The following is an 18,356-nucleotide window of genomic DNA, read 5'->3' as shown; positions in this document are numbered from 1 at the left end:
AGTGGAGGGTATATGCTTGCTTGAGCCCAGCATGAAGTAGATGTAGCCTACTGAACTTGAACATAGCTGAGCACTGTTATAGCTGGTGCTGTTCCATGGCAGATGGATATGATATGAAGACTCTTGTGACAGGGACAATGTGTGTGGATGTGTTGATGTTTTCTAATAATAAACATTGAGAAACACAAATTCAGTGTCAAATTTAAATCATTTATTTTAATAACATAAAACCCCAGGAATAACGCCCGTTATTTCGTAAATCACAGTAATAATAACAGTAAATCTTCGTCCGAAGAAAGAGGCTTTGTATTCTTCTTACTTTCAGCAGCATTTATCATCTTCTTACTTGCAGCAGCGCTAGTAGCAGAAGCCCCCCTCACACCTTTTCGTGGTCTTGGCGGCATGATGTTCACTGTTCAGATCAACTGAATCCACTATGATTTTCCAGCGTTTTATACCCGTTTGACCATGAAAACCACACGCCAGCAAAACGCTTTTCTGTCATTATTCACACGTAAATTACACTCTTAACACGCTCTTCTAAGGTTGACTTATCGTTTGTCGCGCTGGAGTGACACGTCAGCACACGTTTGTCGCGGACCAGTGACACGTCACTTGGTCGATGTTACACACTCCTCATGCGTCAGTCCCACGCTAGTCATGTGTCAGTCCTACGCAATTATTTCGTTAGTAACACGCCAGATGTGTCCACATCGCCCTAGAACGCTCGAAATTGAACGATTAGAAAGTTCAGAGAACGTTGACTTCTTTGTATGCTAGTGAAGAACTCAGACATGCCTTGTTTTCACCCACAAAGCTCTCACCACAGAAGCTTCCAAACAAATGTGATGCCAACCCTTTTAACAGGTAGCTGAATTCACCCCTAATTGGTACATACCATTATAGGCCCACAGCACAGGGGTGATATCATCAGAAAGAAATACACTTTCAACAAAGTTAAAATGGTACCAATAGTAATTCTCAACCATAAGAGATATAGTCACTGTTGGCGGTTAAAAGTACCGCAAAAGTCTGTTTCTGTCTGAAACGCGGCATCACACAGTTATATGTGAATATCTCATTTCTGTTTTTGATTGTTAAGGTTTAACACAGTAGCCGATGTTAAACCATCATGTAAATATCCCAGTATGACACTGAAACCACAGCCGTCCACTTGTTGGCCAGCCCTGCAATCGCATCATATCAGTGGTCACACACAGGTGTAGGCAAACATCACAGCCACTCTACAGCTCAACCACTTACTCACACACATACCGGGCTTCAACAGCAACCGCCAGGGATAACCACATCCACATAAGGGTTATGACATGAGACCACATACAGGAGGGGCTGCTTGTGTCTGTTTAGGACTGTAACCGCATGTCACTGCACAAGGATGTTTGAGAGTGTAAACAGCCAAGGCCTTCAAGAAGAGCTAAATGTACAACTGAGTAGACCAAGCATTGCACATTTAGAGAGAAATAAAAACATTATAGTCTAAATACTAAATTGCTTATAGAAGCCAGAGGAAAGGTTCATTTTGTGTTTTCTCTGGGCTCATATATAATAGTCTACTGAACGTATGTGCAGGCAGCTGAATCGAGCATTTAATGTGCAAGCCGGCCTCATCTAATGGAAGACTATCATTACAGAGTCTGATAGTAATGATGATTGGATATGCAAATGCTTTATGCGCAGAGGTACAAAAGAAAACCTGATAAACTGCATGGTGCTCAAAAACACAGGTGCATAAATAAACTCACTAACACACGCACACACACACACACACACACAGGCATGCATGAACACACACAAAGCATTCTTGTATGTGAATATGCACACACACACACACACACACATTATCTCTCTCTCTCTGGCTCACCTCCTCTCTCTTTCACACACACACACACACACACACACACACACACACACACACACACAGACACACACACACACACAAACTCAACTAGATGCAAACAATATACATAGCCATTTTTTAGGGGAAACACAGAACCACACAGACACTCAGACAGAGCCAGCCTTGAGTGTGAGGGCATTCTGCAGACAGGTCCCTGGGGGCCGCACCTGAAAGCAGGCTGCTTTTTAAATAAATCTGGCCGCTTGTCAGGGCGCAGGGCGGGGCCCCAGACGCTGTCTGGATGAGATGGGGAGGGCTGGCAGAGCTGAGAGAGGTGAGTCACGCTGGAGGCAGTCAGACAGAGGGGCTGAGCGTGTGTGTGTGTGTGTGTGTGTGTGTGTGTGTGTGTGTGTGTATGTGTGCGTGCGTGCGATGGGTCTGAGTGCATTTTTGGCAGGTTTGTGTAGCTGTATGTGTGCCTGTGTCTGTAAGTACATACTTGGCACCATTTTGTGATCATACAGTGTGCACGTGTGAATGTGTGTGTGTGTGTGTGTGTGTGTGTGTGTGTGTGTGTGTGTGTGTGTGTGTGTGTGTGTGTGTGTGTGTGTGTGTGTGTGTGTATAGATATGTGTGTTTGTGTGTGTGTGTGTGTGCGTGTATGTGTGTGTGTTTGTGTGTGAGAGAGAGAGAGAGAGAGAGACATTTTTGGCTGTTGTGTGTGGGCTGTAGAATGTGTACAAATGTGTGCATTTGTGAGTGTGTGTGTGTGTAAGAGGGTTTTTTCTGGGAGCTTTTGATTCTCTGCCGCCCCTTCTGGGAGCGAGGTGGCTACCACCTGTCCAGTCTCCATTTTCGTGTCCGCGGGCTCGCCTCCAGCTGGGAAACAGAGTCCGCTCTGACCCCTTCCACCCCCACCCACCCCCACTCCAGCATCCCTGTTGAAAGAAAGACATCTTTTAGTACAGAGAAACAATACTGAGACTCTCTGTCCTCCTCCTCCTCCTCCCCCTCCTCCTCACTAAATCGCCAACTCAAGTTATTTTGTGTGTGTGTGCGGTGCGAACTTGAACGCGAATCTGGAGTGTGTGGGCTTATGGCTGTAAGATGTGAGCAACTTGCGAGCGTGTGAAATCAGCCCGAAAGTGGCTCTCTTCTCCAACTGCTCTGCTTTCTGCGGTGCCAGACGTGGCTATCTTGGAGCGCTGCCGCGAGAGAAGACAAGACTTGGCATGAGTGGAGCTGGCAGCACTACAGTGGTTGGTGCCATTAGATTTTTGGGGAAAGTGAGGCTGGATGTTGCCCCCTGAGGATGTATGTGGGCTCGACATGCCCCAGTCTGAGTTTTTTTTTTTTTTTTTTTGTATTTCATTATCAATTGTTTTTTTTTCGCTGCGCTACAGGTTAACTCACAGAGACAGGAGGGCTTTCATTTGCGAATGAGAAAAAAATTAAATCACACTTCATCCCAAATGAGCACAGAGGAGTTACAGATAAGTTTTCAAAGGCCCGGCCAATTTATGGAGAATGGCTTAGCTAGGGGCTTATGCGCTGGGGATGTCCTGTCAGGATTTTAACCAAAATAAAGTTCAGCATTTAAATTTAAAAGGAAATTCCCCGGAAAAAAAATGCAATAAGGCACAGTTTATTGTGAGGAAATCGGGCAGAGTGGGGATTCAATAACGTTGCTGGCTACCCTTCTCTCAACTTTAAATTGATTCCTTATCTCTAATGGGATTCTGTAGATAAACAGCCCTGTGGTTTTAGTGTTTTAGTCTGCCACTGTTGTAAAAGCAATAGATCTTTATAGAGGCTGGGAAAATCAGCAAAGGCCACAGACATCAAGGGAGGAGGGGAAAAAAACCAAAGGAATGTGGAAAGTAATTAAAGAAAAAAATCCTTCTTAATGTGTCAAAAAATATCAAGCAGGAAATACCAGAAGGACTCTGGATTGGCTGAGGTACTGAACTTGAAATGCATGCAATAGGCCCTATGCAGCCTTTATAGTGTTGTAATAAACAGGCTACATTTTATCCATCTGCATAATTTTGTTGATGTCCTGATTTGTTCCCCTTGCCCCAACCCCCCAACCATACACCCCGAGCTGTTGTTACGACCTTGAGAACAATTAGCCTCTCATTGACTATTAAATTTCATTTTAATCACTGAGACGCCCAAGTCATCTACGAAGAAAAGAAAAGCAATTAGCGCTCGAGCGGTACACAAAGCAGCCGGTTACCGGACGTCAAACTAGACATCCATCGTCCCTCTTTTGATCTTGGTGCAAATTAAATGGCCTTGTGTTGATCCAGGGAGACAGGACAGATTTAGTGTTTGTCCAATGTTTAGTATTTCTTCTATAGAATTACTTTTTGGTCAAGGTTATTAAGAAGATTAACACAGAGAATGACAAAGTTATGAGTATGAGACGATGGAGGCCAGGGTGTGTTTTTTTTGTTTTCTTTTTTTCCATCCTCATGTGATTTTCTATTAATTCCAGCAACCTCTCTAATCTGTCACAGCCAAGGGGCTAGCATGAGCAATAATGACAAGGAGTGATTTCTCCTGGGCTTTTCACTGGTTATCTCAAACTCGGGGGTTGATAGGGAGGGAGAATGTAGGTCTTCTTGGTGCAAGTCTGTTTTAAAAATAAGCTCCACCACAATGCATTGTTACAGGCATTGAATTAGATAGCACGTGAATTAACATGATAAAGACTCTGAAATTGATTGCGGGTCAGAAATTCAATGTGTTCTGCACATGCGTACTCTTGTAGCTACTACCCGTGGGGAACATCTCTCTTCAACATGTGTATCTTCCAGTTGAATTCTATTATAAAGCAATAGACCCTGAGATATAATGAAAAGATGCCATTGACGTGGGTGTTTGTGGTATGATGTAAAGCATTACAATAGTAAGTTGGCTGTGTTACAAATGATTGTTACTGTTTATAATCGACTGTGTTATAAATGATGGTTACTGTTTATAGTCGACTGTATGATTTATGATTTATTGGTCTTATGATAAGTGCAGAGTTGCAGGACAAGACAAGGAAAAGACTCACAATAATGGCATATGTTACATCTGTATACTTTATGCCTGTATGACACACAACACAAATGCACTTACCATGATTGATGATGCAGTGTTTGATCTCCTGTGTCATTATTATTTATGGCATCATCTTGACAATGCACTATACATGTAATAAGCATGTAATAAATAATGTCTTTGTGTCTCTGTTTGTCTGTCTGTATCTCTCCCGTCTTTCTTCCTCTATTTCTCTTTCTGTTTCTCTTCTCTGTCTCTCTCTTCCTCTCTTCCTCCCTTCACCTTTCTTTCTGTTCTTCCACTTTTCTGTCTTCATCTCCACCTCTCTCTCTCTCTCTTTCAGATGTTCCATGAGGATTCGGCGGGTGGATGGCAGCTGGTGGCAGTGGACGTGAACAAGCCTCATGGCCGTGCTCCCGCTTGCCTTCAGGTACCAGACATCCATCTGAGCTAATGGCACCAACACCAGCCCTCTCTCACACCTCCTCCCGAATAACAACTCACAATCACGGCCCTCCAGACCCAGTGCTTTCTCCAAAGCCACACATGTCTGAGCAGGCACATGAAGTGATGAAAAGAGCCTGGGGCAAAGAGAACAGAAAAGAAGAGAAATTTAGGTCAAAAGAAAGTCTGCTCCAGCATCTCTGATAGTTTCGTTTTTTTCCCCTCTTTTTGAGAATAAATAGTTCATTAAACATTTCTCAAACATTTCACATCAATGACCAGAATTCACTGCACAATGGCTTCAAATGTCTTAATTTCTCTCAGACACCTGCAGTTTTACCTACGCCCTTGCCATCGCTCATCGACCTTAATGGCGCACTTAAATGCTTCATGAATTTGGTTTTAAATGATATCTGAATGACAAGCCAATTGAAGACTGTCGACAGTTTAATGGCTTTCACAAAATGACAAATTATGCTTAAATTATATCTAAACGATGCTGTTTTTTATTTTTTATTTCTCCCTTTCTTGCTTGTGGTTGTATTGTATCCTCAGTGTTTGATTTTTGAAGCCAGTCTAAGGCAGCTGGGGTGGGGGTACTGTGTGCTAAGCCATTCATATGCTAGTGGCTGTGAAGGGCGTCTCAAACTGTGAGAGGATCTAGAGGGAGAACAGCCAGTAGCAATCCTCCTTCCCTCCTTCCCTCCTTCCCTCTCATCCCTTCTTCCCTCTCATCCCTCACCACATTATAGACACTGGGAATCCTCCTTCCCTCCATCCCTCACCACATTATAGACACTGGGATTCCCTCAGCGCAGGGTTCCCTAGACAACAGAAGTGTGTTTTGAATTCATCCATTCATCCATCCATCCATCCATCCATTTGTTTGTTTGTTTATTAACTTACATACAATCTTACTTACCTAACACCTTACTTACTTACTTACTTACTTACTTACTTACTTACCTAACTTACTGACTGACTCTCATATTCATGTATTCATCTTACTACCTCATGTTTGTAGCTTTGGAGTGAATGAAAAGCATTATGGAAAACCGACAGCCCACAACAAACCAGGCCACTTTTCCTCACCCCCCCCCCCCCCCCCCCCCCCAGTGGAAGGAAGTGTAGCAGGCCTTTTGACACCAAAGTCTGACATTTAACGACATTTCCAGACTCCAGGTGACTTTGAAGAGATCTCATTAAGGCCAAGGGGAGTTGTTGTGCAGTGCCTCTGTGAGAGAACCGCTCGCCTCCCCCCCTTTCTTCCTGAAGAGGGTCAGGATGTAGTTCATCACAAAGTTCAATCATGGTGGCTCTCAGCCGAATGCAATGGTCTGTGAACGGGTGATTGAAGACCCGTGTCAGAAATGGCAGATGAATGGAGAGACCTGTCCAGGTTGGGGGAAAAGGAAATAGAGGGAAATGCTTTGTTTATTATATTAGTATTTATTTTAAACTGTCTGTGTGTCTGTGTGTGTGTGTGTGTGTGTGTGTGTGTGTGTGTGTGTGTGTGTGTGTGTGTGTGTGTGTGTGTGTGTGTGTGTGTGTGTTTGTGTGTGTGTGTGTGTGTTTGTGTGTTTGTGTCTGTGTGTCATGACAGAGAGAAAGCTAAATGGTGTTTGGCATTTATGGTTTGGCATGTGTTTTTAGTGCATTATTAATTGTTCCAAACATAATTTTCTCTGAGCTGTTGGGCTATCTGTTTTCATTGTCAAGTACCTGTAGTGAGATTGATCTCCCATGATTGAATTATTCATAATTTTACATTGATTTTTTTCAACATGTTATTCACAGAAAGCAAATCAATACCTCCTGAGAACACACTTAAGGCTTCAAACTATTGAAATTGATTAAATGACAGTGTTTATAGGTACTAATACAAGCAATCCATCATGTTAGCCATGTCTTCATTATTGTATTAAAAATGTAGTATGGCTTTGGGTGATTGGTTGTAGCTACTCAAGTTATTTGGCTTTAGTTTCTGTCAAAGATATCAGGCTTAATTGCACTACACTAAATTCTGCACGCAGAGCTACCATTATGAAAAGTACTTTTGGCCTCACCATCAAGGAAGTTTCAAAAAGAGCTGAGATTTGACAAGTACCACTTTAAATGTAATCTTGTCTGGCTTTCTCACGGACACGGAGATATGGGCGCTTTTGTAAATATGCTCCCTTTTTGAAGGGAACTTCATGTCCAAATGTTGCTGTAGAGTAGTTTTTAGAGCCACTCTCGTCTCCAGACCTCCGAGTAGTGAGTGCCAAGATGTTTACGTGAGTGTGTGTGTGTGTGTGTGTGTCTGTGTGTGTGTGTGTGTGTGTGTGTATGTGTGTGTGTGTGTGTGTGTGTGTGTGTGTGTGTGTGTATGTGTGTGTGTGTGTGTGTTCGTGTTCCCTGATTGCAAATGTTCCCTCCTCCAGTGTGCTGAAGTGGGTTGAGTGCTGAGTGTGTGCGTGTGTGTGTGTGTGTGTGTCTGTGTGTGTGTGTGTGTGTGTGTGTGTGTGTGTGTGTGTGTGTGTGTGCAGAGGACTCCTGATAGGGCCCTCCTAGGCATCTGGGGAGCTCCTGTACTCTGTGCTCGACTTGATTTTTAAGAGTGCATGGCATGGAATACAGATGGAAGGTTACTCTCAATATCTCCAGAAAAGTGACTTGTCTAGACAGGCATGGTATGATGCCCAGGCAATTTACACGTACGATTAGTTGAATATCACCATAAAGAGATATCAGTGATGTATTGACCATAGAAATGATGAGGAATTAATTAATTCATTCTCAAATAATAAAAAAATTAAAACATGGATCTGAGCCATTCATCTCTAACCAAGGACAATGTGAAGCCTCCTATTCTAAACTCATTGACACTGAGACTAAGTAGAGCTCCCATCATTTAATGCAGAGGATGTACATTTGCTGTGTTTCTGAGCATAGAAAATAAAGTGTTTACCTTCTAATAGGCCCTTTCAGTCCACATCAGCAATGCAATTACCTGCCAGCGCTTTCAAGATATGAAATCTTGGGATGATTAGTGCAAAAATAGCGAGCAGACGTCTTTTCCCGGGGAAGCTAAGAGCAGGAGGGTGGGTGGGGCTGCCAAGTCCGAGAGTAATTAGGCATCAGGTGATTATCTCAGCAGCCTGGCAGATGTACTTCACCTGCAGTCAGTCACGCGGCCCACTGAGAGGAGAGGAGAGGAGAGGAGGCAGGTAGAAAGAGAGAGAGAATTGAGACACCTGCTTGTTTCAGACGCATTCAGATGAAACCAGGAGAGAGAGAGAGAGAGAGAGAGAGAGGACAAAAAGACGATAGAAAGAAAGAAAGAAAGAAGGAGAGAAAGAGATCGGTATGAGATCACAGGGATGCCAACAGAGCATAAATCGATGGCATTATTTGGACCATAAATAAGTGCTCTATTATAATACACTCAACTTGTGATCACAGATATTGATTTGAAGAAATGTATAGTTGTCACAGGTATAACATCAGTAACAGACGTCTTTTGCACAGGATTCACATCCATTGTCATGACATTTTCCTTTCCTTTTCTTAGAACCCTAGCGTTAAAAGAGAATCACTCTTTTTTGTGACATGGCCCGAATGCACAGCACAAGAAAGAGTCTTCCAGGCTGGCCACCTAGAGAGCCGCTGTCTGATTCTGCACATCTGTGCCACAGTCAGACCAGGGCTAGCCTCAGCTGTCTTAATGAGGGCTGATGAGGAGCTCTTGTTCTCCTCTCCGTAGGCCACCCAGGGGTTAATTAGGCCTCGGCGCGGCCCTATATTATAATCACACTCTAATGATATACTAGGATATTCTAATGAAAGCTCCGTTAAGACCCAGCTAAAGACTCCCCCTTCATTCGTCTTGGGCTTTGAACTTTCGCCGTTGGTTGCTGGGCAACTTTAAAAGTCATTCAGTGCTGAACTTGAGTCCGCACAAAGAGACATGGCCGTAAATGCATTCTTAAAGGCCATTTAAATCTTGACTGTGCATTTTATAGGATTTGCAGTTATACTGTAATTGAACTCCAGATCAATTGCCTCTGCTTAGTTAGCAGTACCCTGTGGGAAATTTCATTACACCTCAGAGCCATTTTTCTGTTGTTTCACACAGTGATTTAAACCGTATTGGCCTCTACAGACATAGTATGCAGACAGCCTACTTTATAGTGAACTAATTTACATACAAATGCTATGCCCTGGTCTTCAACTAACTTCAGTTATATTCAACTTTAACTGTATTAATTTCAGTGTTTAATTTCATCATCTAAGCTCTTTTTCTTTTCTTTTTTTCCCCTTTACCATCTACATCCACATTTTGCTTTCTTTCTTTCATCTATGGTGCTGCTAATGTTGCTGGTTATCTAGTATTGAGCAGTAGCTCTTCCTCTAACGCTCTCTCTCTCTCTGACCATGCTTCGAATGCTGTGTGCTTGATTGATGGCCCTATTAAACGCTCATGGGAGAGCACCTCAGCCTATTGCAGAGGGGACGGGGGGAGACCCTTTCTCTATGAGCTTCCGCAGTTGCTTCCCTCTGAGGGAATCGTCGCTGCTTCATCATAGAGCCTTATCGGCAATCACCGGCCTCAACGCAGCCCAACAAATCACAACTATCACTTCCCAGGTTTCTCTGCTCCCCTTCAGCACACAGAGACAGGTACGAGCCCAGGCATCAGCCCAGTCTGCCACAGCAAGGACAGCACAAGATGGCAGTTGAGGGATTCCTTGAGAGAGCAGGCAACACTGGAACTGTTGTGGCTCTGATCTGGCCTTGATCTGGCTCTGATCTGGCTCTGATCCGGCCCTGATCTGGCTCTGATCCGGGATGAGATTGGCACAGTTCCTCTGCTGTCTGGGTTGCTTTGGCAGTGAGAGTAGAGGACAAGTCACGTCTCTGGAGATGGAGAATAAATCACTCACCTCCAGGAATAACCTTTTTGTCTGATACACAGGTGGATGGATTCCAAACAGCCACCTCCCTCCCCTGCAGGCTTTCCAACTGCTAACGTTTGACACCGATGTAATCTACAATGTATCTGGGCATAGGGATCAGTGTTCTTGGCCATCTGTCAGGGGGAGTGTTGAATCGAATGTTGAGTGATGATCCCTTTCCCTCCTTGACGTGTTTATGTAAAGGGGCATCGTTACGTGTGGATGAGATGGTAAATAAACAGGATTGCCATGCCAGTGGGAGTTGAGTTGGAGCTGAGAGTATGATTACTGGTCTGCTATAGAGTGCCACTCAGACTTTTGCTGTAGTGTTTGTCTCTCTTGGCCGAAAAGATGTCTGTATGTTTGTGTGCAAGACCACTACTCAATGTTCCAGAAAGTTCCTTTACCCTCTCAAACTGTTCATTCCGTAGTAATTGGATATTCATGTTTAGGACTCACATTAATTTATTACTTCATAAAAATGTAGATACATTTTTTTTTGCAGTAAATATAGGAAATACGTAATAGGTAACACAAAAGCATGGAGCTGTTCGAATGTTTGCGGTACGAAATGTAATTTATCAACTGAATTATGGTGTCTGAATTGGTTCTGCAAGTTTGCTAGCGTGTTATTTAGTTCCCCTGTGGGCCCAGCAGCTAGTTTGTCTTTTCTCCTCAGCCAATTCCTATTCCAACTAATTGGCTCTGGTATTGTACTGTATGGCAATACTGTGTGCGATTGGGAGAAAGGGCCAGAGATCTGCATTCATTTTGGCTTCACAGAGATTGCTTACATTTCATAAACCAGGGCCACACTAGGGGTATTGCGCAGTGTTTGAATGCATTTTGCAGGCAGTTTTTTATTTATTTATTTGGTGTGTGTATGTGTGTAGTGAGTGTGTGTTTGTGTGTGTGTGTAGTGAGTGTGTGTCTTTGTGTGCACGCGTGTGTGCCTTTGTGTTGCGTAGCACTTCATCCATGGTGCAGTTGGAGTGACAGAGCTGAGAATTGGATGGCCCCCAGAGAGAGCCCTGACCAGGGGCACATCTATCACTCCCACTGCACACAGTAGACACACACACACACACACACACACACACACACAGCCTTTATCCTTGTTATTTATTGTGATAATGGGCCAAAGTCAGGAGAGTTCTGCTCCAGCATAGCCTCCATCTCTATCTCACTGCACTGAGCCAAGATCCATACAAGAGAAGAGTTCTCTCCAAGAACTCAGAACTTTTACTTAAATACGTGGGTTAATGGTGTTAGGGCCTTGCCCTGCTGTCCTTGAATGTAGGAGGAAAGACTTCTCTAGAAGAACTTGGAACCTTTACTTAAACATGGCTGTTAAGGGTACAAGGGACTTTTTGTCCCCAAATACACTTTGATTGTGAGAAGGAACAATTGCCTGTGTGTAGTGTATTCACTCAAGTTCACGGTTCTTTGTTCTCTGTGTGTCTATGACATTCTGAAGAGGGACTGTAGCTGACATCTAACACAAGTGGAGAGTCTCTTGACAATCCCATTATTCTATAATTTAACGTCTATTTTACGGATACGATTTTTACAGAGAAATCGCTCCATGCGTTCTGGAGACTCCTTAGGGGGGTGTTTTTTATGTGTACGAAAAAGGTTGTTCCCAAGCACATTTCTGTTTTTTTCTTTTTTATTTGATAGACATCTGAAAGCTCGGCAGAGTTTGCAAGGCACCCCGCCACTAAGGAAGCGCTAATTGTGTGTCAGCCGACAGCTGTAGCACCTGAAGTTTTCAAAGTTGCCCAACAAAGCAGGGCATAACAAGAGCTCACAGAGTGTGAGAGCAGAAGAAAAAAACGGAAAATGGTGGAAAACAAAAAAAGAAGATGTCAGGGGAAACATCAAACCAGCGTGGGAGCTATCTCGTCTCACAATGGCAGCTATTAAATTGATCTTGACATCCTGTGCTCACGTTTCTCGCGCCACCAGCCACATCACACAAAGTAGGCCACATCACTTTCGGTGCATCGACTAGCGCTGCTGTTTTTCTAAAGTGTTCAACATCTTTCGTCGTTTGATTTAAAAGCAATAACAAAAAAAAAGAAAAGAAAAGCAAAGAAAAGCGAGGGGGGAAAAACGTCAAAAGGGACTTGGGCGGGATGGAACACTGATGGAGGTTGCTGAGAGCAACAGTCGCAACAGTGGCAGCAGCAGCAACAACCATGTGCTCCAGGGCCTCCATTTTTCAGCCTGGCTGGTAATAGCGTGAGATCCGGTGCATGGCACCGAGGTCACCAGAGAAGTCAGGACCCCGAGAGGTGGTGAAAAGAGAGAGAGAGAGAGAGAGAGAGAGAAAAAAAAGACAGTCATCTGTTCGTTCCCTTCAGCCAAAACACCATGGGGAGGACAAGCGTCTGTAAGCTGGAAATGTCAAACTGCTTTGTCATGTTCCATCTCAGTCAGAGACAGAGAGAGAGAGAGAGAGAAAGAGAAGAGAGTGAGAGAGAGTGAGAGAGGGTGAGGGAGCAGTGAGAGAGAAAGAGAAAGGGAGAGAGAGTGAGAAAGGGTGTGGGAGAGAGTGAGAGGGTGAGGGAGCAGTGAGAGCCAAGAGTGGAGAACCATGTAGAGGGCAGCTCTCCTGTGCTATTGTCACTGGCATTATTGGTACTGTTCTCCTGTGTGTGTGTGTGTGCGTGCGTGCGTGCGTGCGTGCGTGCGTGCGTGCGTGCGTGCGTGCGTGCGTGCGTGCGTGCGTGTGTGGTAGTGGGGGGTCTTACTGACACCTGTGAGAGACCAGAGGCCATGTTGTATAGGCTCACTTGACTGAAATGAGGGATCAAATGAGTGTTGGTCCGTATGTCTGTTTTGGTGACTCTTATGTCAGAAGACAAATGTTGTTGTCATTGCTTGGATCCCACGGGAAGTAGTAACCCTTTTCTTTGTTTTTGATGAGTCATGTAATAATGATCCCACGGGGGAGTAGTAACTTTTCCTTTGTTTTTGATGAGTCATATAATAATGTGCTGTCTTTCTCAGCCAAATGACTTGTATAAAAGACAATTGTATTGAAGCATACACACTGAAGCAAATATTTCTCACACACGTACACATACACTGTCATGGTCCTGCAGGGTCATAAAGTTCCCGAAGGAGGATGCTGAATTTCCATTCTCCCATTCCTGCTGGGCCAGGATCAGAATTTGAATGGGACCTTTCAGTCTCCACCTCTAGTCTCTGGGCCACTGCTGCCCCCGATCCATTATGAGACACGCAGCAGAGCCACATTAACCTTGAGTTTCTAGGACACCGGGCAGGACACAGCCTGCGTGTTGCCTAGTTTTTCCACAGACCCAATCGCCTTAAGGCCTGTGATGTTGTGACACTGAATTTTTGAAGGTAATGCATCTCTCTCCTCTCTCTTTATCTCTCCCCCTCTCTCTCTCTCTCTTTTTCTTTTTTTTTGCTGCCTATTCTCTCCTCTTTTTTGGTTTGTATCATGCATACACTTGGCAGAGTGTGGCTGTCCAAGAGATTCTCCCCAAAAGAGAGTTATTTCGAACATTTAGAGCAGAGGGTATATTCCTCTTTTCATAACATTATCTTTACTGTTGTTCTTCAGTGAAGAGAAGATTGATTGGGTCTTCCGAGGGGACACTAATGTGAATAGAAGACATTTACTCTTGTCAATTTAATTCCCCGTGGGGATTTTGTATAGATTTTTATTGTGGACAAAGTAAGGTTTGATTTGATTTGTCTGAGTGGATTATGTAGTGGATTATATAATGACACCACACAACTTCTGATGGTGGCCAAGATTGAGGCAGCAGCAGGACTTTGAAAGTAAACATTGTCGGTTGTTTCCGCGTGAGCTTGTTTTCCTTCGAGTACTGGGCCAGCAGATGGGAGGAAGTGTATTTGCATAATGGCAGCGGCCATGGCTGCTCTCCCATCTCCCAGGGAGAAGTGGGATTTCTTCCTGTGAGCTGTTAAAAGAGGACTCCTATTCCCCTCCTCTGTCCTTCTATCTCTCTCTCTCTCTCTCTCTCTCTCTCAGTCTCTGTCACTCTCTCCCTCTCTTCTTGCTCTCATTCTTGCCCCCTCTCTTTCTATTTACTCTCTCTCACCCATCCCCTCTTCATCTTCCAGTCTTCTGTTTTTCTCGTTTGCCCCCCTCCCTGCTTCGTCTCTCTCTCTCTCTCTCTCTCTCCATCCCTCCCTCCATCCATCCTTCCCTCCATCTCTCCTTCTCTCTCTCTCTCTCTCTATTTCCATTTCTTCTCTAACTTGCCACATCTCTGCTGATTGTCCGCCCACCAGCAAGCTGTGCCACACTTCATGGTGACTTGGGCCAGCGCTCGACAGGGTGGGGGTGGGGGGGCGCCGGGGAGGACAGGGGTGTTGTAACAGCACGCTCATCCCTCTCTTGTGCCCATGACACCCCACCACCACCGCTGTGTCTTCAGCACTTAGATGTACACAAGCTGTGATTAGCTGGGAGTTAAATTCCCAGCCTTAGCTGTGCACTCAACACCAATATGAAATGTCCTCTCTCTCTCTGTCTCTTTCTCTCTCTTTCTCTCTCTCTCTCTCTCTCTCTCTCTCTCTCTCTATCTATCTCTCTCTTTCTTTCTTTCTTTCTTTCTTTCTCTTCCTCTCTTTCTCTCTAAACCAAATGAGATGCATTGCCTTTTGCCTATCTTGTTTCGGGGTGTATGAGACTCATACATACGGAACCAGTGGTCGTCTCTTTATGTCTGTTATCTGCAGGAAGTGGTCGTGATTGCTTTTCATAACCAGCGGGCTTGCCCACAGACTGGTTTGTCTTCGGCTGTGCGACTGAGAGGAAAACCGTCTCTCTCTCTCTCCCCTCGGTTTGAGTCTTTGAAGTGAATATCGACTTTTGTTTCATACATTGTGGGAAACCATTGTTTTTTTTTATTTAGACATAGGTGGCAGCCAGCGTGGATGCAGATTAAAGGCATCACATAATGGATGGGATCTTCAGCTTATGAAAACTGATTGTCCTGCATGGACCTTGCTGTCATGTTCTGGTATTTGTTCTTAAAATTAATGTTTTTTTTTTTTTTTTTTTCTTTTTTTTTTTCAAAAGCGCAAATTATTGCTATTTCTTCATGATGATTTCCAAGACAGATGTTTGGACATCTGTTTTACTAAGGCTCTCAAAAATTGCTGATTCATCCAGGCACACACACACACACACTAACACACAGATGTTCTCTCTCTCTCTTTCTCTCACACACACACACCAATATACTGTCATTTTCAGAAAATATCATTAATATCATTGTTCCTTTGTGTGAAATTATGTTATCCTATTTGTTGGTATACTTTTATATGTCAAATACAAAATATTAGATACAGTATTGCAGATATTAACAACACCCAAACTTGCATGTCAGTATTTTCTCAAACTTTTGTTTTGGTTTATGATATAGGCTTTAAGGCAATACATCTTATATCAACATTTATATCAATCAATATGTCAGGTAGAACATTTGAATTAGCTGACTGACAAAACACAAGATCTCCCACAAAGATATTTTTGCAACCTCATTTATGTGTATGTAATAAACTGCTGTATATTGCAAAGGCAGTTGCTATTGGATCAGATGATAGTAATATAAAACCATTGCTATTTGAGCCATCTCCTGACTAATCTAAAGACCTTTTCTTCTAATGTGGACATACAGTACCTTTGGAAAAACTATATTATCTTCAGTTCTTTTGAAAGAGACTAGCTGTTTCTCCATATACTTGATTCCCTGTTTAAATCCTGTCTTTTGTCATGCTCAGACACAGTTCTAGATAGGCTACAATTATTTTAATATATTTTGGTCTTTTGGATGTACGATGTATGAAATAGTCTGAAGCGTATGAACATGCCCACCACTACGGTGTACATAGATAAGGGTATTCCTAATCTAAAACCTATTCATCCTTATATTTTCACATAACTCAAACACACACCTCTGAGGAGCCGAGTGTTAACATTTGGACACTAGTGGATTAGCTGAGGCTATCTGGCAGGACAGTGACTCTCCGGCTCCGTCCACACTGGCACGCTCCAGCCAAGCCATTGCCAGTCAGGCTGTCGGCTCTTGGATGTGGCCCAGGCCTCCCGCCCACCCTTCATGCCCAGCGAGGAGAGCCTGTGTCTGGGTTGCGATCGCTTCATCTTGCCCCTTGTTTGGCTGGAGGGAAGCGAGAAGCTGGGCTGTCAACTTGTCCATGGAGGACTCGCTTGATCTCCTCCCTCTGTGATTAATAGCCTACATTATAAATCAGAGCGGATCAGTGGGGTCTGTCTCCTTAAGAAACACACACACACACACACACACACACACACACACACACACACACACACTGAGCATGAGTGATACCTTCAGGTGGAAGGTGGATTCACCAGCGAGAATATGCATCATATATCTGTCAATCACATGACTTGTAGACACGATTGGATGATTGATGAAAGTTGTTATTTCCATCAGTATAATTACTATGTTCCTTGTGCTGTACTGAGGTTGTGTTAACACACCAGCTGTTTATCTTAAATGAGCTTTTTCATCTGCATTATCTGCATTGTCATATTGTCTTGATTTATTGTGGGTATCCTAAGCTAGTAGGGCTTTTCAGAATATCGAATCTTAAAGCAGTCAAATCCCTATAATCTAGTGCAGGAAATGTACACAGAAACTACAGATCTCTAACTCTCAGATAACAAGAGCGCACAAGTGTGTTACTCGCGACTAATTAGCCTGTCTGTTTCCACAGCAACTTATGCGCTCGTCAGTGTTCCACATGTTCATCCTCAGCATGGTCGCCGTGGACGTGATCGTTGCCGCCAGCAACTACTACAAAGGCGAGAACTACACAAGAGTCTACGACGAGTTCTACATGGCAGAGGTGAGGCATCTTACATAGGAAGACGTCTTAAACCTCAACTTAGATAAACAAGTTCAATCTCGGAAAGAAATCATATGCCAAACAAAGAAAGCTAGCTAATTGTTGTAAATCACAATTTGAGAAACTTTTAGAATCAATCTCCTTTTTCAGTCAGGTGTTGATATGTTTATTTTGGGGGGGGGGGGGGGGGGGGACGCTATGCGAGAGACAGGGAAGGAGAGAGTGAAAGAAACAAATCCAGAGAGAGAGAGAGAGAGAGAGAGAGAGAGAGAGAGAGAGAGAGAAAGAGAGAAAGATGCGTCCACATCCCATCACGTCCTAATCTCCACATTTCGAACACTGACAGTATGCTGAAGAGAAATAAATAAGTCAGTGGTTGAAATGGTGTCTTATCTCAATGAAATCACAGCAGAGCTGCAGATACTGTTGCCAAGAAGCTGCACATAGTTTCCTTGTCATCTCTTCAATCCGAAATCCGCAGATTAAATCAGGTGATGAGTGACAGCCAAGGAGCCAAACAGCCTGTGGGCATTCTCCATTTTTTTTTACCAGTGTTTCTGCAGGGATTCTCTTTGTGTGTGTGTGTGTGTGTGTGTGTGTGTGCACAGGTGTGTATGTGGAGCTGTGCATATCTCCACATGTTCTATATGCATGCTTTTGTGTGTGTGCACATGTCCTTTGTGTGTGAATATGTGTTCATGTCTTTACACATGCTGTGTGTGAGTACCTGTCTGCCTGCCTGCTCGTGCCTGTGTGTGTGTGTCTGTGTGTCTGTGTGTCTGTGTGTCTGTGTGTTTGTACTGTGCCGTCTGTCTGCCTGCTTGTGTTTGTCTGTGTGAGTGTAAATGTGTGTTTGCGTGGTCGCCTTTGTGTGTGTGTGTGTGTTTGTACTGTGCCGTCTGTCGGCCTACTACTGTGTGTGTGTGTGTGTGTGTGTGTGTGTGTGTGTGTGTGTGTGTGTGTGTGTGTGTGTGTGTGTGTGTGTGTGTGTGTGTGTGGCATCAGTATGCAGGCGGTATGGTGGGAACAGAGAGGGATAGGGGAGTGAGACCACCCGCCTCCTCACAGCTGAAGGCCAGAGATAAGACCAGGGAATCACCCCCCAATATTCACAAACCTGCGCCACGCTCTAGATCATCATTAATCCGCTTCATTATTTATTT

The 18,356-nt window shown here is 44.0% G+C and overlaps 1 protein-coding gene across 3 annotated transcripts in view; it reads left to right on the top strand.

Annotated features, from left to right (window-relative positions):
• The window catches only part of nalcn (sodium leak channel, non-selective), a 113,827-nt gene that overhangs the window by 23,886 nt on the left and 71,585 nt on the right, over nucleotides 1-18,356 (top strand). For all 3 annotated transcript variants that reach the window (XM_031586720.2, XM_012833987.2, XM_031586705.1), the window contains exons 11-12: nucleotides 5,253-5,339; nucleotides 17,062-17,193. In XM_031586720.2, coding sequence (XP_031442580.1) covers nucleotides 5,253-5,339; nucleotides 17,062-17,193 — 219 coding nt within the window. The remainder of the gene's footprint in view (nucleotides 1-5,252; nucleotides 5,340-17,061; nucleotides 17,194-18,356) is intronic.

This window comes from Clupea harengus, chromosome 2, assembly GCF_900700415.2.
Source record: "Clupea harengus chromosome 2, Ch_v2.0.2, whole genome shotgun sequence".
Classification (NCBI taxonomy): Eukaryota; Metazoa; Chordata; class Actinopteri; order Clupeiformes; family Clupeidae; genus Clupea; species Clupea harengus.
The sequence above is the reverse complement of the archived record's forward strand: the minus strand, read 5'-3'. Positions and strand labels throughout refer to the sequence as shown.